Source organism: Melanotaenia boesemani, chromosome 8, assembly GCF_017639745.1.
Source record: "Melanotaenia boesemani isolate fMelBoe1 chromosome 8, fMelBoe1.pri, whole genome shotgun sequence".
NCBI lineage: Eukaryota > Metazoa > Chordata > Actinopteri > Atheriniformes > Melanotaeniidae > Melanotaenia > Melanotaenia boesemani.
In genome coordinates, this window is record NC_055689.1 from 2,351,933 (window position 1) to 2,378,296 (window position 26,364).

At 40.4% G+C, this 26,364-nt stretch overlaps 1 protein-coding gene across 1 annotated transcript in view; it reads left to right on the top strand.

Moving 5' to 3' along the window:
- Positions 1-26,364, top strand: part of si:ch211-207d6.2 (sickle tail protein) — a 78,382-nt gene that overhangs the window by 11,109 nt on the left and 40,909 nt on the right. Inside the window, exons 2-6 of the mRNA XM_041992164.1 lie at positions 2,099-2,412; positions 8,068-8,266; positions 14,384-14,582; positions 18,413-18,483; positions 25,021-25,305. Of these exons, the coding sequence (XP_041848098.1) occupies positions 2,099-2,412; positions 8,068-8,266; positions 14,384-14,582; positions 18,413-18,483; positions 25,021-25,305 (1,068 nt within the window). The remainder of the gene's footprint in view (positions 1-2,098; positions 2,413-8,067; positions 8,267-14,383; positions 14,583-18,412; positions 18,484-25,020; positions 25,306-26,364) is intronic.

Genomic DNA, 26,364 nt, shown 5'->3' on the forward strand with positions numbered 1-26,364 from the left:
ATATACATATATATATATACATACATATATTATATTATATATATATATATATATATATATATGAAAGAAGATACATTTTCTTTTTCATCAGGCAATGGAAGAAGAGACATTGTCGGTTGCTAACAGGAGAAGACACTGTAATTTTTCATTGGTTGATATAAAATGTGTTTTCAGCCTACCACTAGAGGGAGCAACAGTGCCACCAGTGGTATACTAACCATAGTTTGAGAACTATGGAACCAGTTCAGGGGTCCTTAGTCCTGGTCCTTGAGGGCTGGTGTCCTGCAGGTTTTAGAAGTTTCCCTTCTGCAACACACCTGATTCATACTCAGACTTGTGCAAAGCTTAATGTTAAGCAAAACATGATGCACCTTCAATGACAAACAAAAAAGCTGTTTGAAGTCAATCACTCTTCATTAATATTACTGCAGTGGAAATTTATATTCAGACTGTGATTAGGTAGGAGCTGAGGAGTCCTGATAGTCCTAATATTTAGAAAATATTTAGAAACTAGAATCAAATATAGAAGTCCTCTATCCAAACCAAAGGTGTAGCTAAATCTAAAGAAAAAATAAATTTTTGCCTTGTTCCAAAAGGAGAGGATGGGTCAGGTTAGGGATGGTGGGGTCTGGGTTTGAGGGGCTGCTTGGGGGTTAGTTGTTGATGGCAATGCCCACTGTGTTAGGTGGTTGTCATGCAACAGTCCAGTTTGAAGACATTTTGTAATCTTATTTTGGAAAATGACACATCTGTGAACAGTTGGACGGCACAAAACTTTCTACAACTCAACAGTTCTAAATCTGAAATGATCTTCATCAACCCTCCTCATTCCACCACCCATATTGAAGACAGTCTTGGTCCTCTCGCCTCTAACATCACCCCCTCTGCCAGAAACCTGGGTGTTATACTTGATTCCAGTCTTATTTTCATCTTCACATGAAAAAAGTCACCCAGTCCTGTTTCCTTCACCTCTGCACCATCAGTAAAATCAAACCTGTCCTCTCCCGGCCGCATTTAGAAAAAGTTATCAATGCTCTCATTTTCTCCAGACTCGACTACTGCAACTCCCTCCTCTCCGGTCTTGACAATAAATCCTCTCTCGCCTCCAACTTGTTGAAAAGGCAGCAGCTCGGCTTCTCACTGGTTTTAGCAGAAGACAACATACGACCCTGTTTTAGCCTCGCTGCACTGGCTCCCTGTACGTTTTAGAATTGATTTCAAGGTTTTACTGATTACTCGTTTAGGTCTGGCACCCGGCTACATGACAGAGTTACTGACACCCTACGAGCCTCCCGGCAGCCTTAGATCCTCAGGCAGGTCCCTTTTAGCTGTGCCAGGGTACAAACTCAAGACCAGAGGTGACCCAGCTTTTTGGCTCCTAGCCCCTCGACTCTGGAACGACCTGCCTGAGGAGATAAGGCTGGAACCATCAGTTTCATCTTTTAAGTCACTTCTTAAAACACACTTATATCGACTGACTTTTTTATAACATTTTTATTTAATTTATTTATTTTCAAAATGTACTTGTGCATGTAGCTTTTCATTGTTGATTTTATTACCTTACTTTGCTGTGTGCTGTTCAGCACTTTGTAAACCTAGTTTTTTAAAAGTGCTATACAAATAAAGATTTATTATTATTTATAATAATAATAATAATAATAATAAAGAGTTAATTTTAAAGCTGATGGCAGCCACTGATCTTCTGAAACAGTCCCAGGTGCATGTTTCCTTTCTATGTATATGTGTGTATATATATATATATATATATATGTATATTTCATTGTGTATAAATTTAAATGTTAGGAGGTTAAACCAGCTAGCATGATTAAGAAACAAATCAAGGTTGTAAAATATTTGTTAAAGTCATGAACTGTGGAGTTAAAACTAAAGTAAAATTAGTTAGAAAGTTGTTTTCTTTCAAGGTTTTACAAGGGATTAATGCAGAAAGCCTTAAGATTAAAAACATGTGACTTCATTGCTCTGTTGGCTCTGAATGTAAACTGGAACTTTCCAAACATAGTCACCAAATTCAAACTGAGCTCATGTTTGTCCAAACTAGTATTTTTAACTTGTTTCCTCTCTCTTCCATCTCACTCAGATCCAGAAAACCTCCCATCCAAACTTTCCTCCTCCTGTAGCTCAACTGTGGAGGACAGCAGGTCTGCTGAGCACCTGCTGCAGAAGAAGAAGCAGGACACCAACAGAAGCTTGCTCCATAACCCTGAGCTCTCCTTCCAGCAACCAGCTCCACGCTTTCCCAGCACTTCACCTCAAAGCTCGGCCCCCAGCAGAGAGACAACGCAGCACTCTGAGGCAGGGAGAAAGAAAGATGTGTTCCTGGAACATCTGAGGCAGAAGTACCCCCATCATGCTGCCATCATCATGGGACATCAGGACTGCATGAGGGGACAGGTGAGGGACTTCTGATCTGTTTTCAAAAGGATTTGGGTGTAGACAACTGCTCTTTTTAGACAAGAAGTTTCCTCACAGAGGTAGTGAAAGAGAAGCAAGTGACTGAATATTAACCCTTAAAACTCCACCAGATCTCCCTGAGCGCTCCCCCGTCTACCATCACCAGTTTGTGGGTTAAACTGTGATGGATAACTTACCCTACGGAAGTTTTCCAGGCATTTCTATCCCATCCAGGAGGTTTACAATCCAGCCACTAAATGTAGTTTTATTCAGAGACTCTATCTGGTAAATCCACAATGATCCATGATAACAGCATTATTTATCACATTTCACCATAAAAACATCACCATCACTACTATGTTGCTAAGAGACCTCTATTTAGACCTGGACATGATGATGAAGCCACTTCCTGTCAGACTTTCCACCAATCAGAGAGCTTAGATTGACGGTAGTGTTTGTCTGAAATGAAGACAAATAATGCTTACGATGGCTGGAATAGCTGGATGGATGATGGATGGACACTTGGGTTCAGAGGTATTGCTTCCCAACAGGCATACCAGGCAAACACTTGGGACCCCGAGCCAGAACGGGGCTTCCAAGGGCCAACCAACTTCACATCAATACAGAGCAGTGATAATGTGGAGAGTTTACAATGACAGCGGTCCTTAACAGGGCCCCACTCCTACGTCTTGATCTTGCTGCAAAGTAGCTGTGTCTTACATAAATAAATAGCAGGTTTATCAAAATGAATATAAGTTTTCTGACTGTGAGAAAAGAAAGGGAAAGTAGTAGTGCAGATAATACAGAAGCTAATTTAGCTCAGAGCAGCTCAGTCTGTCCTCCTGGTGAGATCCTGGATGTCACCCGGCTGAAAATAAGAACAGCTTACTTCTGTATCGAACCATGATTTTCATATTGTCCCTGAAATTGTATCTGATGATGTACAGATAAGTAGAATAATAGTGAAAGCTGCTCAGGAATATTTAACAGTTGCATGTGAGTAATTTAACATTCCAACGTCTTTTCATATGACATTATTAACATTAATGTTAAAGGTAAACAATATAGTAATATTAGGGCTATGAACTCTGTCTGGAAGGGCCCCAGGACACCACAGACTTGCCTCTGCTTGGGGTGTCCAATCACATTTCAGAGGTGGTTTTCATGGGGCCAACCTGGCAACCCCTCTAGCTCCACCCCTGCTGGAGACAGGTCCTGCAACACCTGTAACTGTGTTGTGTCTTAACTCGCTCTGGTGACGTCACCACGTTGACAGGTAGGTCTGATGTTCTCGTCAGGCAGGTAGGGCCAGCATGATCAGCCGAGGTGGAGCTGTAATACAAAGGTGGGTCTGACTCTGACACAAGCAAACATGCGTCGGATACTGATGTGGACCGAGACCAGAACCTCAAAAAGCTGCTGAAAACATTGCAGACTGAACCCGGTCCCAGACCTCCTTGAACCAGACTGTTTACCTGGAAAGCATCAGTTAAAAACCCAGGCTCAGAGATTAGCCTGCTGAACAGTTGTACCTGTCAACAGGTGTGTTCTCACCTGTTGACTTTTTGTGAGGAAACTGGTCGAACTTTTGTGTTTTGACCTGCACGACTGCACACTGAGGTGAGTGAAGTTTCAGTCTGAAGATGTGTGTTAGCAGAAATACGTTGACTTATTCATATTTCTGTGGATTTTTACAGACTCAAGTTTTATAAGAGATTTAAATTAAGCTGAGTCATGATATCAGACTCCAACATGCATGGGTTTTTTATAATTTATGATTTATTTATGAACGGAGCCGTCCAAACTAACAGTATAATCAGTTCCAGACTGAGCTGCTTATGTTTATGAGCTCTGATACAAAAACATCTGCATGCAGGTGAGTCTTTATGCTTTATTCATGTTTTATAAGTAAAGTCCTGATTCCAAAAAGTTGCATGGTATGTAAATTAAAATCCGCCCCTTCCCAGTGGAAGACAAACAACACATCAGCTGATGAAACTGAGACATTTTACCATATGATGGAAAGTATGAGCTGATGGTGAATCTGACGGTAGCAACACATCTGGAAAAAGTAGTTCCAGGATGATGTTCAGCACGGTGTAAAAAGTAGTTCCAGGGTGATGTTCAGCATGGTGTAAAAAGTAGTTCCAGGATGATGTTCAGCACGGTGTAAAAAGTAGTTCCAGGGTGATGTTCAGCACGGTGTAAAAAGTAGTTCCAGGATGATGTTCAGCACGGTGTAAAAAGTAGTTCCAGGGTTATGTTCAGCACGGTGTAAGAAGTAGTTCCAGGGTGATGTTCGGCACGGTGTAAAAAGTAGTTCCAGGGTGATGTTCAGCATGGTGTAAAAAGTAGTTCCAGGGTTATGTTCAGCACGGTGTAAAAAGTAGTTCCAGGGTGATGTTCAGCACGGTGTAAAAAGTAGTTCCAGGGTTATGTTCAGCACGGTGTAAAAAGTAGTTCCAGGGTGATGTTCAGCACGGTGTAAAAAGTAGTTCCAGGGTGATGTTCAGCATGGTGTAAAAAGTAGTTCCAGGGTGATGTTCAGCATGGTGTAAAAAGTAGTTCCAGGATGATGTTCGGCACGGTGTAAAAAGTAGTTCCAGGATGATGTTCAGCACGGTGTAAAAAGTAGTTCCAGGGTGGTGTTCGGCACGGTGTAAAAAGTAGTTCCACGGTGATGTTCGGCACGGTGTAAAAAGTAGTTCCAGGATGATGTTCAGCACGGTATAAAAAGTAGTTCCAGGGTTATGTTCAGCACGGTGTAAAAAGTAGTTCCAGGGTGATGTTCAGCACGGTGTAAAAAGTAGTTCCAGGGTGATGTTCAGCACGGTGTAAAAAGTAGTTCCAGGGTGAAGTTCAGCACGGTGTCAAAAGTAGTTCCAGGGTGATGTTCAGCACGGTGTAAAAAGTAGTTCCAGGGTGATGTTCAGCACGGTGTAAAAAGTAGTTCCAGGGTGATGTCCAGCACGGTGTAAAAAGTAGTTCCAGGGTGATGTTCAGCGTGGTGTAGCATCCCCTCTTGTTTTCTGGAAACATCTGGGAAGTGAGGAGACCAGTTGCTGGAGTTTTAGGAGAGGAATGTTGTCCCATTCTGGTCTGATGCAGGATTCTAGCTGCTCTACAGTCCTGGACTTTGGTTGCTGGATTTCTGCTTCCATGATGCTCCAGATGTTTTGTACTGGTGAAAGTTCTGGACTGCAGGCAGGCCAGTTCAGTAGCTGGACTCTTCTCCTGTGAAGCCATGTTGCTGTGATGGATGTAGGATGGGTCTGAGAGGCTGAAGCCAGATTTGACCTTTGGCCTTGTTCCCTGCACACAGAGATTCCTCCTGATTCTTGGAATCTTTTGATGAATTTATACACTATAGGTTGTGGGATTTTAAAAAGTGTCCACATTTTTATGTTGAGGGACATTTTTCTAAAATTGTTCCACATTTTTTAGACCCATTTTGTCTCAGTTTGGTGAACTTTGTTACCTTTACATCTACATGTTTTTGTCATTGAGTTGACTTTCTCCTGAGAAGACGTCATAGGAGAGGCTTTTGAGTGCAAGAGACTGTGCTGTATTGACTTAATAGCTGAAGCCGAAGCAAGAGGATGGAAGTTGGAGATGCTCCCAGTAGAGGTTGGCTGTGGAGGCTTTGTTGCTCCACCACAAGTCTGCTCAAGAAATTTGGAATCAGGGGGCATGCTCAGAGGAGAGCAGCGTTGGCCAATACAAATAGATAGAAAGTCACTGGTTGAGGCTGAAGAGGAAGGATCCCATCTGGGCCCACAACTTACAAGGTGGGACAACCACTTAACGCACACCCAGGTCTGATCAGGATCATAGTGTTTTTAAGGTGAATGTGGGGCTATCCCTGGATTCTCTTGACTCTGACCATTGATAGAGGTGTCCATCATCATCATTGGCCATGGCTTCCTGAGATATTTACCTGTGTAACACCTCTATTCCTAAGATTGCTTTACTCATTCCTAGGACTATTTTACTTATTCCTGGAACTACTTTGCACATTCCTAGGACTGTTTTGCTCATTCCTAGGATCACTCTACTCCTTCCTAGGATTGCTTTACTCATTTCTGGGACTCCTTCACTAATTCCTAGAACTTTCTTTTACTAATTTCTTGGTATACTTAACTACTTCACCGACCATCTATCCCAGGACTACGAGGTGAGGACTAAAAACTGGTCAGAAAGGAAAAGGCCCCAGGGAAAGCTAAAGGCTGGGCCTGAAACTCTGATTATTGGTGATTCTACTGTAAATAATGTTCAGTAAATGTGAGGAAAGAACACCAAAGTCCTCTGACTGGATCTGATCAGTGACCTGCAGGAGAGGGTTCTGGAAGCTGTGGCTGATCACCCAGATGTGAGAACCATGGTTCTACATACAGGGTCACATGATGCAAGCAACAATCTGAGGTTCTGAAACAGGACTTTATGTAAGGGATAATGCCTGACGAGGTGTCCATTATCATAAATTAATGGATTAATGGATGACTGGGGTAGATGGTCGTCCCATAATGATCCAGAGTCATCTGATAGCGGAGCAAATCTCTTCTGTAGTTCCACATTCAGGCGCTTTGGAGGTTTGTTGTCAACCTTCCTAGTCTGGGTTAACCCTAAGAAGATCAGAAAGAATCTGCTGTTGGTTGGGAAACCTTCTAAATTTAAAAACATTCCTTTTAATTTTGTTATTACTGATGAAAATAACCAACAATAACAACAAGCTCACAATGTGTTGATATATGTTGAACTAATAGATCTGCTATTTTCTTGTGTGACATGTTTGTATGATGAAGTCGGGCATCAATTCATGAAAAAATGTGAAATATAGAAATAAAAGGTTTCTGCCCAACAGCAGTTAAGTAAAACACGGCAGCATTGCTTCCTTGTTGATGGGAAAGTCTCGGCTAAAGCTTTCAGTCTGGTAAAGGATCTGGTTATTATGTAAAAGCATTAAAGTTAACTTGTTTTATGAGTTACAATACTTGCTACCTGTTAACCTTGATTCCACTTATAATTACGTATCATTAACCTAAATTAATTTGTTAAAATACTAATACTTTTTTATATTTGACTAAAACTAGACTAAAACCTTTTTGAGTTTTCATAGACTAAAACTATCAAACTTAGAAATGACTAAAATGTGACTAAAACTAATAATTATTTTCATGCCAAAACAACACTGTCTTAAATAGGCCTTGGTGGTCGTCTGTGGAGATGGAAGGTATCTTGCTGCTCGTTAGCCTAGCATTAGCACCATTCCAAGCTACTTAGCTTTAGTTGAGTGCTACGTCCAGGCTTCAGCTGTGTGTGGGCCGCGCACATGGAGCACTGAAGATAAAAGAACTATGAAAAATGTTGCAGTTTCTATTAAAAATGATTTGGTCCCAGTGACTCATAGGTATTCAAAAACTACTGTGGGTGGGTTTGTAAAAAAAAAGGGAAAAAAACAATCAGCAAAAAAAAAAAAAAAAAAAAATGAGAGCAGCAGCAAGCGAGTGTTTAATGAAGCAGGACGCAGGAAGAGTACTCTTTGAAGAGTAGGTGCAATTGTTTTTCACTGAAATGAATGGATGAGATTAAACAGTTAACAGGTTATATCAGTCTATGTCCCACCTTTAGAATAAAACTCCTGTCCATCCCGTTCAGGTGGAGAGTCCCCGATCCTCAGAAAGCCTCCTCTGCTCAGGTGTGCTGGGCTTGGTGGAAGAGCAGGACCACAAAGTTTCTGAGACCATGTGTGATGGAGAGGTGCTGCCTCCATCAGTGCCCTTTACAAGAGGCTGTAAAGCCAGAGCAAGTCTACCTGTGAGCCGTGGAAGCTGTCAATCAAGCGAGAGGCCCCTAGGTATGTAGACCATCATGCACACATCAGTAAGGATGTTCTGATACCATTTTGTTTTGTTTGATGCTGATTCTGATACCTGGGGTTTAGGTATCTGCCTATACCAAGTATCGATCTGATACTTGTGTTATTTTATTAAGAAGCCTAATAAATTTATCATTTAAATAAATTATATTTATTATAGACTTTGATGTATATTATTACGATCATTCAAAAGCCTAGCATAGGATAACTATAAAACATGAAATTTACATATCACAGCTTACAAATTAATTGATCATGATTAATAACTATTTGTGACTTTGCCTGAAATTGGCTTGTTTTCACTGTGTTGTGTCAACAGAAAGAACGAGTGCTTGCAAATAATAAATGTTGACTAACCTTAACTTGGGTTTTTCTTCAGTTTTCTACATTACTACTCTAGTTGTAGTAACAAATTCAATATTTTATAAAGTCTCAACCTTAAAATAAAGGTCTCATTTGTGTCCCCTTTTCCTGACCAGTGCCCCTGCCTGGCCCCCCATCAAAACTTTCTAGACCCGCCCCTGCACAGCTGAAGTATAACTCCTTTCTACCACCTGTCAGCAACTTTGTTAGAGAGGGTCTTGCTCTGATTTATATGTCAGAACCTGTTCATAATTTCTCTCACCGCATTCATGGCCCTTAAATGATCAAACTTGTGTCTCCAACATCTGCACAGCAGCAGTGATTTAAACCAAAGACGTCACCTTGCTTTGTTTTATGGCTGTTTCTCTCTAGATATCTGAACTTGATCTTTATTCATAAATGTGTGCATGGCTCTCTGATGACTAGTAGATTTTACAGCTGTTGCATTAGCAAACTTCATTAATACTGAAAAGACATATGAAAAAAAAGAAAATATCTAATTGATATAGGCTGTTGTTATGAACATTTTTAATTTCTCAGCTTTACGTGACAGTGACATGGATCTGATTGACATGAGACTGATCAATTTTTGCTATTGCTAGCACGTCCAATAACAATACTTAGGCATAAATAGGAGATGAACCACAAATGTCAGCTTCCTCCTTCTCAGATGAACGATAACACGACGTGTTTTATTAACACATGAAAACCATGACTGCCACAGAACTTTCTTAATTACTGAGTAAATAAACTCGGGTCAAAGAATTTCTTTTAAAAACTATGTTGAAATTAAACTTACAGCGAATGTTGTCGTGGTGGCTTTCTGTCTTTCTATTGCAAATTCCTCATGTTTTTTTAAAACCATTTGCCAGCATACTTTGTTGCTCCGGTTTGTTGTACTTATATTTTAAGGCAACAAACTCCTCCCGCTCTTTACGTGATGACAACCAAAGCTCATTATAAAGTCGCTGGTGTTTTTTTTCTTTTTCTTCCTTGTCCTGTCCCACATGGTAGCAGCACAATGGTGGTCTGGCTGCTGTGTTGTGCGGCACAAATTTGCTCTGCCGAGAGGAGCTTTATGGGTGTAAGGCTCCTCTTGATAATCAAATATTTTCATTTCTTTATTTTTTAAATATAGTGTTTTATCTTATTTATTTGGTATTATGAAACTTATGTAATCGTGCTGGACCTGACCGGAGAGGACAGAAGAAAAAAAAGGAGATTAATGCCAAGAAATTAAAGGGAAGTGGAGTAGAGACAAAGATCCAGCAGATAGAAGCAATGACCTTCAATCCAACTTAACACCAGACAACCAGCTGCTACACCTGTACAGAAACACAACAGAGAATTTCCTACAGCTTTTACACGTAAACTAAGCTGACAATCATCAAGAGTTCCTAAAAAAATAACCAAGACAACAACAACAACATGTATCATAACAACAACCAAAGTACAAGAGACACACACATAAAGAAATAATTGATTAAAAAAAAAAATTAATAAATAAAAAACCTAGAGTTGCGAAAAAGCTAAATATCGCAATAAAAAAAACAGTAATGGAAAAACCTACATTTCGAAAAAAAAACTCAAACATTGCTAAAAAGTTTTTTACGCTCTCATGAGGTGGTTTTTCAGACGTGTCGTGTAATGGAAACACTTTTCTTGCATTTACGCTTCACCGTACGTGACGTAGCGGGTCACGTGACCAGTTCCTTTCTAATAGAGATGGCGCAGTCTGAGTAGACGCAGGAGGAGACGGAAAGCTTTATACACATAATTAAAGAAAAAAATATAATCGTCATCCTTGATAGCAAACAACGGCAAAATGCAAGAGTTTTACAAAGATTTAGAAATCTCTATCCTACTCAAAGTGGAGTGTCTCGGGACGAGATTTTACGAGAATAATGGCTAATGCGCTAAACACCATTCAATGGAAAAACCTGCAAATCGCAACTGCACTTTATCAAAAATGTTAAAAATATCACTTTTATTTTAACTTGTGAGTCAGGACTGAGCAGAAATGAGTGTGATCGTGTAAATGTGGCCACGCCTCCACAGAGGCCAGTGGTAGTCTAGGGCAGCCCAGAGAGCACAAACCCAAGCCACCCCACCACAAAGACTACCCTGGCACAGGCCAGATCGGCAGCCGTCGACCCCCACCATGCACCAGGGCGGCCAGAGCAAAGGGCCCCGAACCTACCCCCAACCCAAAGGCAGAGGGCCCACACCATGCCCAGGAGGACCAGGCCCCCTGAAGACAGCCACCCAGTGTGGGCCAGCACCCACTTCAATGTGCTAGCCACACACCCCTGTATATGTAAACCAGTCGCAGGTCAAATTTAATAGTTTTGATTTTTAAATCTCCATTAGTTGGTGTATAACAGCTGAAATTCTTCTTTGGTTTGACTCAAAATGCACATACAGATCACGTATCACACCTTCATAACCATAAATACGATATACGTACATTAACCACTCTACCCAAAAACAATAAGAACACAGTCCATCATGGCTGTGCAGCATTATTGCAATGTTTTACTTAGAGACCCTTGAAACTGTTTTGCACTGGAGGTTATTCTTAGCTAATAAAGTTAATTTGAAATAATATCTGATAATAATTTAATCATGTCATATAAAATGGGAGAGAATTCTGAGAATTATGTTAAGGACTTGACCTTCCTATCTTTACTTCTAAGAGACTCTACCTCTCTAAGTTGCTCATTTTATACCTGCCTTTTCCTTTTTTTCAAACTGCTTACTTTTCCAGTCTTTTGATGCTGCCATGTCAAATTCAAAATGGTCTGATATGTAAATACAATGTTGATAAAGGTTTAATTTAGAGATTACACAGCATACAAAGTTTTTGTAGTTGTGGTCATATGTTACACAATCTCACAAGGAAATTCATCTCCAGGAACCATTACAAAGAAGGTAAACAATTTCAAAGAGTACAATTCAGACCTGCCCAGCTGAGTTCAGTAACGTCCTGTTGCTGGTAAAACCCATGGGCAGCAGTTTGTTTGTACTTCTCAGTAAAGCTGCTACTTAAAGGCCAATCATAGGAAGATGCTTCTGCAGCTTTTGACCTTGTGGAATCAAACATGCTCATGTTATAGTTTCTGTAGGAATTACCTTGTTCATGTTAATGGGCTTTCATTGAAAGACAGACACTTTTAAGTCCTCAGACAGAAACAAAGTATAGGGTACATAGTGATCAGCAGAGAGCCATGCAAACATTCTGATGACGACTTTACATGCAAACACTTCAGGAGCCTCACTTCACTGGTTCAGAATAACAGCTCTGTCAGTGGATGCTGGCAGTTTGCTACATGGAGGCCTGAGCTCAGTAAACATGTTTTTAGTATTTAAAATTTCCTGATATGTAAGGTCACTTAGCCAGTGGTACTAGTTTCAGCATGTACTCACTCTTGATTGGTATATTATTTAATTTCAGTAAGGCTAAAACAGCTTAGTCCAGGGATGTCACGATTACTTAATTTCATAATTAATTGCAGTTTTTAATGATTATTCATAAAAAGCGTAAAATGTAAAATGGTTCATCGTAAAGATCCATCAACATTGTGACTTTCCATAAAAGATCATGACTGAAACGTAATGGCAGATTACCCGCCATCTTGGAGTTTATGGCCATTTTTTCCCCATTTTTTTTCACTTTGCATGTATTTGAACAAACTAGTCTGAGGGGATTTGTGCAATTGACTCCAAACTTGGTGGGAAGCTTCCTGTCAAGTTGGGGACCAAACACTGTTCAAATCTTTCTAAAAGGAGAAAGCGTGTTACCGTGGCAACCCACGAAAAAAAGCCTTCTCACCATGAAACACGGATTGCTCATATCTCCATAGAAATACATGGGATCTGCACCAAAGTTGACAGTATTCATACTTGTTGGGTCCCTAACACATTACAACACCTGTTGCCATGGCAACATAGCATGTTAGCTAGCATATTAGCATGTTAGCAAAAATGCAAAATAGGTATATCAACATTTCTGATTCTCAGCTACACACTTTACCATGTTACATACCATGTTAGCAGGTTACCTAACATGCTAGGAAAAGGTGTGTGAGATGGGTAGCAGGGTCAAGAGGCTCGGACCCGATGGATGTCGCTTGCAACTTTAATTACATTTGTTGTTGTAAACTAACAGGCCACCAATTTACTCCACTAAAACATCCATACAGTCACACAAATTCATTTAATGAGTGCCGAGAAATAAATTAGACTAAAATCAAGATAAACTTTTCGGTTAATTTAAACAAATTTCCAGTGCTTACCTGTGGAGGAGAAATTTTGCCAGCTCAGACTTCTCCACCTTTCAAAAGATTCTCTAATATTGATCCTCATTTTATTGCATTTTTGGTTGTTTGCTTTTTTAGCAGGATGCCGAGGCTTTTTAGCTTTTTCTGAAACTATTTCTGGTCCGCTTCTTTTACTAGCTTCCATACCTGCATGCTGCTGCTCTTTTGCCAACATAAAATACCAAACACTACCTTGTTGTTGTAAGGCAACCGTGGGGAGTCGTATATGATTGGTTAAGGAACCAGGAAGTTGGAAAGAGCAACACATTGCACCCAAGTTATTCCGGCACGGAACTCTTATTTTGAGGGAGAAAAACTTGACAAAGACATTGTTGATGTAGGAGACAGCTTGTTAATGGTGAAGCTTCCTTTTATCCCTCGCAACAAATGAGAACATTTTAAATTATTATTAAGAAAAAAATCATAATTATTCAGCCTTTAAATGTAAGGCTGCACAACAGTCAGAATCTCCATAAATAAGGACAAGGATAAATTCACTAAATTAGCTTCTCTTACCGAGATTATGCTCATTTAGGTTTTTAATGTGCCATGAGTAATAACTTTGTTTATGAATTAAAGTAGCTGGGATGAGAATCAGCACCTCCAAATCCAAGACCATGGTTCTCAACCAGAAAAGGGTGGAGTGCTTTCTCCAGGTCGGGAATGAGGTCCAAGTATCTCGGGGTCTTGTTCAGGAGTGAGGGAAGGATGGAGCGGGAGATTGACAGTCGGATCGGTGCAGCGTCTGCAGTGATGTGGACTCTGCATCGGTCTGTCGTGGTGAAGAAGGAGCTGAGCCAAAAGGCAAAGCTTTCAATTTAGTGGTCGATCTATGTTTCTACCCTCACCTATGGTCATGAGCTGTGGGTAGGGCCCAAAGAATGCATGAATACAAAAAAAAAAAAAACATTAATTTCACAGATTAATCTCTTTCCATTAATGTGTTAACTGTGGCAGCCCTAATTAAAACTTCAAGACTTAACAATAAAATTATTATAATGTGTTAGATGTATATTGTGCTTTACTGCTGACATTGGATCCATTATTCATCCCCTCCTCACTCACCCCTGGTGATGGTTAAGCTAACGGCCTCTTTGACACACCAGCAATGCTGCCACTGGAGGTAAACAGGGTGTCTTGCCCAAGAACACAACAGATGACTGGAGGATTTAGATTTAAATCCTTCTGGTTACTGGACAACACGCTCTACCACCTGAGCCACCGCCGCCTCTATAAGGAGTGTTCATGTGATTAATAATTAAAAAATCGTGACAAGACAAAAAAATAAATTATTTCTTTGATAATAATAGTCGTACCAAAGAAATCTGTAATCATGACATCTCTCGTGTAGTCAAGCTGATGTTATACGTTAAAACTGATGTTTGTGCTCTCCCATTGGCTGCCTGTGTGACAGGTGTGCTGTACCTGCAGTATGGGGAGGAGACGAGGCAGGTCAGGATGCCCCCTGAGATCAGCAGTCAGGACTCTGTACGGGCTCTGTTTGTCACTGCCTTCCCCCATCAGCTCACCATGAAGATGCTCCAGTCTCCCAACATGGCCATCTACATCAAAGATACCAGCCGCAACGTGTACTACAACCTGGAGGACCTCAGGTGAGGGCATGCTGGTGAACAGAAAATGACGGTGTACATACTTTATACTCAGAGGGATGTTAACTGACCAAGTTAACCTGTCATGTTCAGGACTACTGGCCCACCATAATCACTGCTTTTTACCCGTTTAATCCATCAAGACCAGTTGGTCTCATTCTCGTACCTCGTTTTGTGCCATGAAGCTTTAATTAATTCATTCCAGCAGATTTAAAATGCTGTGTTCCACCCATTTAGGACATTTTAACCCTTTAAAAACTGCAATGGAAATGTTTGTGCATAGTGGTGTCATTTCTTGCAGTTTCATCAAATGCTTCATATTTCTGTGATCTGTACAGCTTAAGCTAAAGGTCATGAAAGTCAATAGGCAATAATAACATGTGAACAATATGCCAGAAATACACCCTAAGACTTTTTTTTATCACATTTACCAACTAAACACACAAAAACTTAGAGATCCAAACCATTCTGAAATATACGAAAATAAAGAAAATAAATCTTTACACTATACAAGTTCCTGCAAAAATCTGTCCTATAGTTTTTGAGATAAACTCCTAGTACAAAGAGGTTTAGATTGATTTCATCTGCAATAGAAAACAACTAAAATATATACATGCACATTTTTTCTACTGTGGTGTCATTTCATGAAGTATTTTGGGTGCTTTATATTCCTAGAAGATGTACAATAGAAATAAAAAGGTTATGGAGATTTGAAAGTCTGAAAAAAATACTAAAACCAGCCGTTTTTGTCTTTTAATAAAGCTGGGTTAGATTTACTCTTAATAATGAACAAAAACATAGTACCAAAACATTTATAAATGCAGTAAAAATAGCTTTTGAATCTATTTTCAGTGTAGTTTCATTTGTGCAACTGTATGGACTGTAAGTTCTCAACAGCTCCCTGACCCGCTCAGCCGAGTATTTTCTTATTGCCATCGAGTCTTGATGCGTAAAAACATTATTTAAGATTTATCTTAGTATAAACTAACCTAAAAGTAAACTAAGATAAAAGCTAAAGGTAAACTAAGCCCTATAGTAAACTAACCTAAATGCAATCTAAGCTAAAAGTAAACTAAGCTATAAGCTAAGGGTTGCACAGAAGTCAGTTTCAGCCATAATGCGCTTGAGATTGTCAAAGCCAAGTAATTCCAATACCTTATGAAATGATTTTGAGTCTCTAGTGGTCTTTATTGACCAAGGGGTGACATGCAGCAAAACACCGAGCTTTGAACCTATAGGCTGGCTATGTTGGGAAGCCGTAACCTCCTCTGGTGTAGTTCCAGTTCTGCCAGGTGAGCTAAACACAGCCTATGACAACAGCACTGGGATTGTATGTGCACAATCTGGCCTAATATGGATGCATGCAGTACAGATAGATAATCTGTGTGCAAGCTAAGTAGTACCAGCCTTAACATGTAGCATACCAAGAACTTTTAAAGCATCACAGAATCGCAGGGTAACTCCTCCATTGAGAAACGCTACCTTCATGTGGTGGAGAGGTCCACAGGGGGCCTGAAAGGGTGCTGGTACTGCGTTGATGGTGGTAATACACACACTGGTAAAGTCAGACTTGGTAAGTTTATTTTAAGGCCAAGATCATGTTACCAAGCACATCATTCTTCATGTTTAAGTCACTGAATGACTTAGTGATGATCTTATTCTGAGATTCCAGCACAGTGCGCACCTTACTTGATTCCCAGTGTTCCTCATATGGGGCTCAGGGTGCAGCAGGTCCCCATAGGAGTGAAGATGTTGGGCACATCCTGGACTGTTGGGGTGGTGTTTGCTGTGAACTTGACTCCACAGGTTCAACTGTGGAGTGACAGTTTACATCATTATGGCTGTTTCATGCATACAGCACACTTCATTACAGGCAAATTCAATGTGCTGAACAAAGACAAAGTATGAGGACAAAAAGCATCATTAATGTGCAGGAGGGATGAGCAGGAGGGATGAGTGAGGATATAAACTTATTATCGACAATGCCAAGTGAAGGAATTTCACCCTCAGTAAATATGAGAAAGGCCGCAGGTTCAGACATGCACCCGAACAGATGGATTTTTGTATAAAAAACAGAAGTTTATTAACAATGGCTTAAAATTATACAATAAAACCCATAAAGTTTAAAAGGCAAAAAGTACTTTTCTCCAGCATCCAGGGGCACCGAAACAGAATCCCCACAGTGCACAAGCCAACCAATGTGCCCACAAAAGCACAAAAATTAGGTGAGTTTATTTATATTGAAAACATGGTATTATGAAGAGCTAGATGTCCTACTGATGAGTGAAGCCTCCCCTACTTGAAGGAGGAAAGGAACCACAGCCAAACTCCTGGATGAAGGAGAAGGTAATTTCACATGATGCCAAATTACTGCAGCAACTGAGAGAGGCAGAGAGAGCCAGTGCATATGAAGAAGGGAGATCAGGACCCTCCAACCACAGCCAGCAAACTGTCACACTGCAGATAAAATGAAGCAGATATATCAGGAACAAGAAAACCAGTGCTGACCACAGGCAAGAAAATGACACGGTAAACCAGCGAACAAAGTCACCTGGCAAGACCAGCCGCACCAACTGCCAACACGCCACAGACGGTAAGAAGTTGCATGCTGAGAAGCAGACACCAGGGAAGCTATAAAGATGTCTCTTCCGCTCTATGATTACCACTGCTGGGTCAGCCTGATGGGTGCAAACTGAAGAAAGAGGTAAAGGGTGGAAGCCTTTCCCACCACAATCATATACACCCACCATCTACTTCATCAGCTCCACCTGTTCAGCTTCCTGTTAACATAAATATATAATCAGCCAATCACATGGCAGCATTTAGTCATGCAGACATGGTGAAGGCTTCAGATGTCAGATTTCAGAGGAGAATGGACAGACTGGTGGGAGATGATAGAAAGACAACAGGAAGTCCAATCATCACTGGTTCCTACCAAGGTCTGCAGACCAGCATCTCTGAACACACAACACGTCCAACCTTGAAGCAGATGGGCTACAGCAGCAGAAGACACACCGGGTGCCTCCTGCCAGCTAAGAACAGGAAAACTGAGGCAGACAATTCCCACAAACTCACCAACACTGGACAATAGAAGATGGAGAAACGTTGCTGGTCTGATGAGTCTCCATTTCAGCTCCACATTCAGATGCTCGGCTCAGAATCTGCTGGAAACATCATGAAAACATGGATCCATCCTGCCTGGATCAACGCTTCAGGCTGCTGCTGGTGTCATGGTGGGGGGTTATTTTTTTGGCCTACTCAGACCACAGTCTCATACTCCTTCCCTCCACCTATTGTTCAGTGGCAGCCTGTGACCAGTTTTACTTTGAGGTGGTGGTCTCAGGGCAATCAGTAAAAACTCGGAAAGGGTGCATTGAGGCAGACAGGAATATTCTCTATGAGTGACACGGAGATGACATTAATGCCATAACTATGTGACATTGACTTCTGTGTGGAGAGCTTTGCTAAGAACATTGGATGTTCACTGGTTTTTGTATGTCTGTACTGGATCTAAATCTTAAGCTTTTAAACGACATGCAGATCAAATTTTATACATTCGGTTTCTGAGACCTGTTACTTTTTGCACAACAATAATTCTGACATCACACAGTAATAAATATAAATATATGCAAATTGGTTTTTCTTTTACAAGACTTCAGATTAAAAGTAAAGTCAGAATTTTCTGCCCTTTAGTCTTTGGGTCAGGTTTTAAAGTTTAGCTTATCTTGTAACGTGCCTACAAATGTGGATCTTGCACTAGATCTAGTGTCCTAGATATTTTGTCTGGTCTCAAACTTGAACTCAAGCCGTGACTGTTCACACTGTGTTTGCAGAAACATTACACCCTATTCCTGTCTGAAGGCTTATCATAAAGACCCAGCACAAGCGTTCAAACCGCCATGTCAGACCTGCCAATGCAGAAGGAAGGGTGAGTCAACCTGAGGCTTCATTCTTTGTCAACAACTAAGAACAGCAGTCTTTTCTTTTATTTTATACAAATATAAAAAAAATAGCATTTTAAAAATATTATTTTAGTAAAACTGGTACTTCTTTTCCCCCTGTAAAAATGTGAAGATGTGTAAATCTCTAGCTCTTGCATGACCTTTGCCTTCAGAAAGCAGGCAGCTATCAGACTGTGTTGCAGTGAAATGAGGAAAGACGGGTTCAGCGAGGCCACAGTAAATATGTGTCTGCTAAATGATGCAGTAACTTCCGCTCCAGTCAGCATCAAATATGTCCGCCTGATTGGACCCATAATTACAGCTTCCCTCAAGCTAGTCGGCCATGTTGGATTAACTGACACCTTTTATTTCTGCCAACTTAAGAGTAGAAAAAACCAGAGTGACTGGTCTGTGTTGTAGACACTGGAAATATGTTTAAGAACGGTCCTGTGCAGCTGGGACTCATTATTACCTGTTCCCACTGTCTCATGACAGGTTTGTGGGCTTCAGCCTGAGCATGTGTTGTGAATGTGTAGCGTCATTAAGGATCTGAGTGATACAGTTTACAATAGCTTAACAGTATGTGGACAATGCTGTGATTTTTTTAAGAAGCTGTTATTTAAAAACAGAGATAAACTAATTACTTACACTACTGTTCAAAAGTTTGGGGTCACTTCCCTATTGAATCCCATGGCAAAGTGACCCCAAACTTTTGAACGGTAGTGTATACCATCAGCAGTTTCTCAAAATCAGTAGTGTATAACTCTGTGGGGTAAATTGTGATGGATAGCTTACCTTTTAGGTCAGTAGTTGGCAACTGGCAGCCCAAGTATTATTAGCCTCTCCACCAATAATACCTGGCCCGTCAGATAATTGACAGAAATCCTGATTGCTAGAGTTATGTGTCAATGTGCAGAGACATGGTGCTGTTTACAGTGCTGCTTAAAGAACAGAATGGCTTCTTTAAAGTCGAGTTAGATGGGAGAGAGAGGCATACAGTACAGGTCTGAGATAAGCTGGACTTATAATCCTTTCTCTGCGTAAGGTTGGTTATGGCCTTATATCCGTGTGCTTGATGTGCACCTCTTCCAGACTTGACTTGCAGTCGTGCTTGCATCATAGTTACAAGCAAGTACTCCCTTGTGACTGGTCGGTTTATGATTACGTGTTTCCAGATTTTTGATGCTTCTTGCTGAATTTGTGTTAGAATTTGTAATCACTGAAAAGAAACGGCAACGTGATGTCATAACCCTATTGCTCGAGTGGCGAGAGCACATTTCATTAGCATCAACTACGTCGCCCCCAAGCGGCAACCTCCGGCGGTGAAATGTGAAGTCTATACGGAAGTGCAAAAAATTGCAGTTCCCCCCTCATCCACTAGGGGCTCCAAAACAGAACAAATCCCCATAGACTCCCATGTTAAAAAGACCAACTTCACAGCAGAAATAAACATGTTTAGAGCCTGGTACAAAAATCCATTTTAGGATTAATAAGTCAAGTTTACCTTCATGACAACTGTGAGGGGGATGAATTTTTTTGTAACTCATCCATTTGGATGTTATTTAATCTTGAAATTCGGCATAATTAGGGGTGTGTCCTTTTGATTGACATGTATCCAATATCTACGGCAAGAAGAGAGCGTGCAGCACAAACGCGGTTTAAATTGGGACAATACTTGGCGCACCATGATGACATATGCAGCCAACAAATCCGCACTTCAAAGTGTGCAGACCCTGAATTGGGACACACCGATTGACCCTCGGACATCTGACATTTACCAAAGGGAAACATTTCTCCATTTACCAAAGTTAACACTTAATATTTGTAAGCTCTGGCTCTTTCTGTTGATACAATACAGTAAAAACAGGCAAATTTAAGGCATAGTCGCAATTAATCATGATCAATTTGTAAGCTGTGATTAATCATGATTAATTAATTTGTTAACTGTGATTAATCATGAATAATTAATTTGTAAGCTGTGATTAATCATGATTAATTAATTTGTAAACTGTAATTAATCATTATTAATTAATTTGTAAGCTGTAATTAATCATGAATAATTAATTTGTAAGCTGTGATTAATCATGATTAATTAATTTGTAAACTGTAATTAATCATGATTAATTAATTTGTAAGCTGTAATTAATCATGATTAATTAATTTGTAAACTGTAATTAATCATGATTAATTAATTTGTAAGCTGTGATTAATATGAATAAAAGTTTTAATAATTTATCCGGGTGGGCTGGGTGGCTGTTCATCTCAAGCTCAGGTCCTCTACCAGAGCCATGGGAGCTTGAGGGTCCTACGCAGCATGTCAGATTTTCCTAGGACTCCACTCTTCTGGATGGAGGTGTCCGATGGTTCTCCAGGTGTCTGTTGGAGCCACTTCTCCATTGCGGGGGACACAGTCCCCAGTGACCACTCATACTACTGTTGCCTTCACCTTCTTTATGCTCACGTATCGTATTTCAATTGGCTCAGATTCATATAGGTTAATTCATTAGATAAAAATTGCACACAATGAGATTATTTTTTGATTTGAAAAAAGCATTTGACACAATTAATCATGATATTTTGTGGTATAAATTAGACCAATATGGGATTAGAGGTAAGGTACTTGACTGGATCAAGAGTTTTCTGACAGAAAGGAAGCAATGTGTCAAGCTTGGGGAAGTCTACTCTACTAGTTTGGACATTTCTTGTGGTGTCCCACAGGGGTCAGTCTTGGGCCCCAAATTGTTCATTCTTTATATAAATGATTTGTGTAAGGTAACAAATGTGTTAAAGCTGGTCTTATTTGCAGATGATACCAGTGCATTTTGTTCTAGCAGTAATCTCCAGTTGTTAATAAAGGAGATTAACATAGAATTAAAAAAAATGAAATTATGGTTTGATCGAAATAAATTATCATTTAATTTGACGAAAACCAAAATAATGGTGTTTGGAAATGATCAAACAAATTTGCAGACTGAAATTATGTTGGATGGGGTAGAGATTGAAAGAGTGAATAAAATCACATTTTTAGGGTTGATAATAGATGAACAAATGAGTTGGAAACAACACATTAGACATACCCACAGTAAAGTTTCAAGAAGTTTAGCAGTATTAAATAAAGCAAAACAGAATTTAGATCATAAATCACTACATACTCTTTATTGCTCGTTAGTTCTTCCATATTTTAATTACTGTGCAGAAGTTTGGGGTAATAATTACAAAACAATAATACATCCACTATTTGTTCTCCAAAAGAAAGCCATAAGGATCATCCATGGGGCAGGTTATAGGGACCATACCAATTCACTATTTTTGCAGTCAAAATTATTAAAATTGAAAGACATTATTAATTTACAGACTATACAAATTTTATTTAAGGCAAAACACAAATTACGACCTGCAAATATTCAATGACTGTTTACAGAAAGGGAAGGGTGTTTTCTTTTGAGAGGGAAATTTAATTATAAGGTCAGAAGGGTAAAAACAAGGAGGAGATGTTTCTGTATTTCTGTTTGTGGAGTAAAATTGTGGAATAAGCTGAATGTGGAGCTCAAGGAATGTCCAAATTTAAAGCAATTAAAAAAATGTTTAAAGATATTACTTTCACACAATATATGAATGAAGAAGCTTCTTCTTGAAATATGTATTTTTTGTGTTGGTTTAAAATGAACTACTTGCAATGGTTGAACAATATGAAATCATTTAAATGTGTATTGTGATGTAGGACTGTAAAGTTCAGATGGAAAATTAACAGGAAGTGGAAAATATTATTTTAACTTTGGAGACGGGGTGGGATTTAATAAGTTTTACTTCTTCCCGCCCCTTTTCGAGCATGATCTTTGTTTCATTTTTCTTTTTTGTATTTGGAATTCTCATGGCTGTACATGTGGTTTTGTATGTGCTCGAAATAAACTACTACTACTACTACTAGGTGAATGTTGTGCACAGAGGTGTGTTTTTGGTCTATCCGAGTCCTCCAGAGTGAAAAGAGTGCGTCTTAAAACTGATGTGGAGTAAACTCGGTCACAGTTGGAAGGAAAAGTTGTTTTAGGGAACTGGTTTAATTGCTGGCAGTGATCATGTGACTGACTCCATCACAAAGAGAGTGTAACCCAAGGAAAATAGTTATCCAGCAAGGCAGGTATAACTGTTATATAAGTGGCTTGAACAGAGCTGTAGATAGTTGAGGTTCAGGGATCCAGGCGGTAGTGATGTGCCATGCGTGGAAGAGCCGGCTCTGAGAGCCGATGCTGTGTAGTGAATCAGAGGAGCTGACTCCCATCAAGTGAGAGCCGGCTCCCAGTTTTTTTTTCTGTTGCTGCGTGCTTAGCTCTCGGTGCTCAGCCTCAGGTCTGCCCACATGTGAGGATATAGGATCATATCATTACAGACAGCCGTGAGGAGAGTACGTGAGTGAGTGCGTCGTGTCATCAAACCCGACTCATAGAGAGGAAAAACCGGATCAGCCCATCTAAGATGAGGCATCTTATTTTTCTGAATGCCAACCTGCACTGAGGACATTAATGCTGCTTTCTTGAGTTTGATTCTTGTTCTGTTTTGTGGATTTCTTTGCTGTTATTTGTTCATTTGTGCAATATAAGAGTTTCATTGAAATAGTAGACAAAAGAAAGTGGTTTTGCATCAAAATAAATGCACAAAAGGAGGCAAGTCGTAAAAATACTGAACACAAAAGGGTTTTCAAAACACAAACTATTCATTTTTGAGAAGTTCAGTTAAATTATCGGGCTACAAAAGATGCTAAAGTAAGAGCCATCCGGGATCTAAAAGAGCTGGCTCTTCTTTGGGAGCTGAAGCAAAAGAGCCGGCTCTCTGAAAAGAGGCAAACATCCCATCACTACCAGGCGATGTGATGAGCGGGCAGACAGGTTCCAGGAGAGGCAGCTTTGGATCTCAGGCAGGGAATCTTTGAGAAAAGCAGGAAAGGAAAACATGAATGTACTTGAAGCCAGTGTACCACATAAATGTAGCAACGATCCAGCATTGAACAAAAAGGCAGCCTGGGGTTTATAAACAGGTGAGGTGCAGTAAGCCTGATACCATTCAGCTGTGCTGGTTAACCACAGGACAAGCCTCCTGTACGCACCAGGGAAAGGGGAGGAGGAACACAAGGGGAAAAAACAGACCAGATCCTGGGGATCATGACAGAGTCTGGATGTTTCACTGCATGATGATGGATTTTCAGACTCCTGGAGGTTGATGTGCTCTGACATGTTGACTCTGGTAAAATGAAGACCCAGTTTGAATGCTAATCCCGTCAGATCCATGTATGTGTGGCAAGACAAGGCAAACCAGGTTTATTTGTACAACACATTTCATGTACTAGACAACTCAAATTGCTTTACATAAAACAAAAGCATTAGAGCGAGGTGCAGAGGAAATATTGAATGGAAAATGGAAAAAACTAAACAACCACACAAAGCTTTACTAATGAGAGCAGGATCACACAGATGACTTCAGTTCCTAGAAAATTATTGAAGTCTTGTTTGTGCTGATTGTGCTCATCTTAGGAATTAAATCAAAAATTATTTATCCCCTATGGAAAAAATGTTATGTAGTCATAATTTGTTTTTGTTTATATGAATTAGAAATAATTCATAATTAACTGGCAGTCCAGAGTCTTGTTCCAGAGGCTGATAATGCTGCAGGAATGGCCTCCTGTGTTCCAGCAGACCTGAAGAAGCCTCTGACTGAACACCGTTTCTGCTCTGTGTTGTGTAGAGGATGTAAAGAATCGTTCATCATGTCCAGCAGCTTGTGCAGAAATTCTGCTCTGGATAGTCAACTTTAGGATCCAGATCAGTCCCCAGAACAGAACCTGAACTTCTGGATCTTTTTGTTCTGGTTCTGGTTCTGGTGGGGTTTCATTTAGACTGAACTCTCCACCACAGATTGATAGAAGATGAAACATGTTGGTTCAGACACTGAAGGATCTCAGCTTCCTCCAGCAGTAGTCTGCTCTGTTCTTTCTTCTAGATGCTTGTGTGTTTTGTTTCCAGTCCAGTCTGTTGTCCAGCTGAGCTCTGAGGTCCTGGTATTCCTCCACCACCTCCACCCCAAGAACATTACAAGAAGCCAAGGTGTTGACTTACGATGAGCCAATAAGAGCCTCTGCAGGACTTTCATGATGTGAGATGTTGGACTGCTCTTGGTTCAGATGGTTGGGATTTTTTAGGTCCTGGAACAAGGCAGGATGTTTTCCTGTCGGCTGGTCGTTAGTTTAGCATTTGTTTCCTTGGTGTGATGAGAATGTTCCTAAAACAGGGATCAGTAGCAACTGATGAGGAATATGTAGATTAGAGAGTAAAACTACCAGGCGGGTGATGTGTGGTAGTCTGAGCTCTCAGGTTGGATCCTGTGTGTTCATCCAGAAAATCCTGCTTTGTAAAGATGTTGAGAAATCCGCCTTTCATTAAGACCTCAGGAAACTCAGTCATCTAGTGGTAAAAGGACAGAATCTGACTCCTTTCATGGTTCTGAGGATGGGCCTGGTTTTTTGCAGATTTCTAAAGAGATGCTGTATGGTAGCCACAGCCCAGTCCACGGCCGCAGCCCCCTGCACAGTCTGCAGGGCTCCATGTCCCCCCCCATGGTCCGCTCCATGCCCTCTTCCCCATCCAGGATGGCATACGGTGGCGGGAAAGCAGGAAGAGGGGCGCTGAACCCAGGCAGCATCACGTTACCACGGCAGCGGCTGTCAGCAGGAGGGCGATCCAGCGGTGTGTTCACCAGCAGCAGCGCTATACTGGAGAGAAGAGACGTGAAACCCGGTGAGAGACCACCAGCTAGAGGTCGATGATCTCCACGGTTCTGCTGTTTTCTTCTTCTTTTTGACTGACATGCAACAACTCACGTAAAATGGTCTCCTTAGTTAGGATCATTATAAATAAAGGGTTTAATGTGTGTGTGTGTCTGTGTGTGTGTGTGTGTGTATTAGGAGTGGGACTTGATTAAAAAATTAATCTAATTAATTAAAGACTTTGTAATTAATTAATCTCGGTTAATCACATTTTAACAATATTTAACAAGATTTGCTGTGTTGTTTAGGGAGTATGTTTGTGTGACTTTTTATATTAGGTAGATATAGATAGATTCATTCTTCTTCTTCTTCTTCCCTGATAAGCCAGGGATGAGAGTTGTGAATCAACTCAATGCTATATGCTCTTTGTGGAAAGCACCAGGTCTTTATGTCTTCTGTGTTACTTTGCATTGTCCCTGATAAATAAAGAAATAGATAAATGATTATATCAAAGTACAATAAAGAAGCAAGCAGAAGAAAAAGCGTGCCTGCAGCAGCAGATTACACTAAATTCATTCACACATAATATTACCAACATCCTCCTGCTACATATATGCACATACATATATCATTCAGGTTAAAGTTCTTAGCCAGAATGAACAAATGATTAAAAGCTGCAGATTTAAAGAATCCAGGATGTCTGAGTTTAAATCCCTTCAGCCTAAAAACCAAACATTTCTAACAGTAAAGGATGCACCCAGGAGTTCAGGACCAGAAACTCAACTGAAGGTTTTATTGAGATCTTCTGTTCAGTCCGTTTGCAGCTTCTGGCTCTTTGCCAACCATCTGAGATAAAAATGTTCCATTCTCAGTGCATCATGGGACATCCCCCAGCAGCCTCGGCCTATAGCAGCAGGACTAGAGGTGATTTAGGGTCACCAAGCCAGACCTGCTATAAGATTTATCTGGAAGGAAAGTTTGAAGATGATCTGAAGGTGGAGAGGGTCTGATACCTGAAGCCAAACTGGGAGCCGGTTCCAGAGAGAGGGGTCTGATACCTGGAGGTTCTGCTTCTTGAAGCTAAACTGGA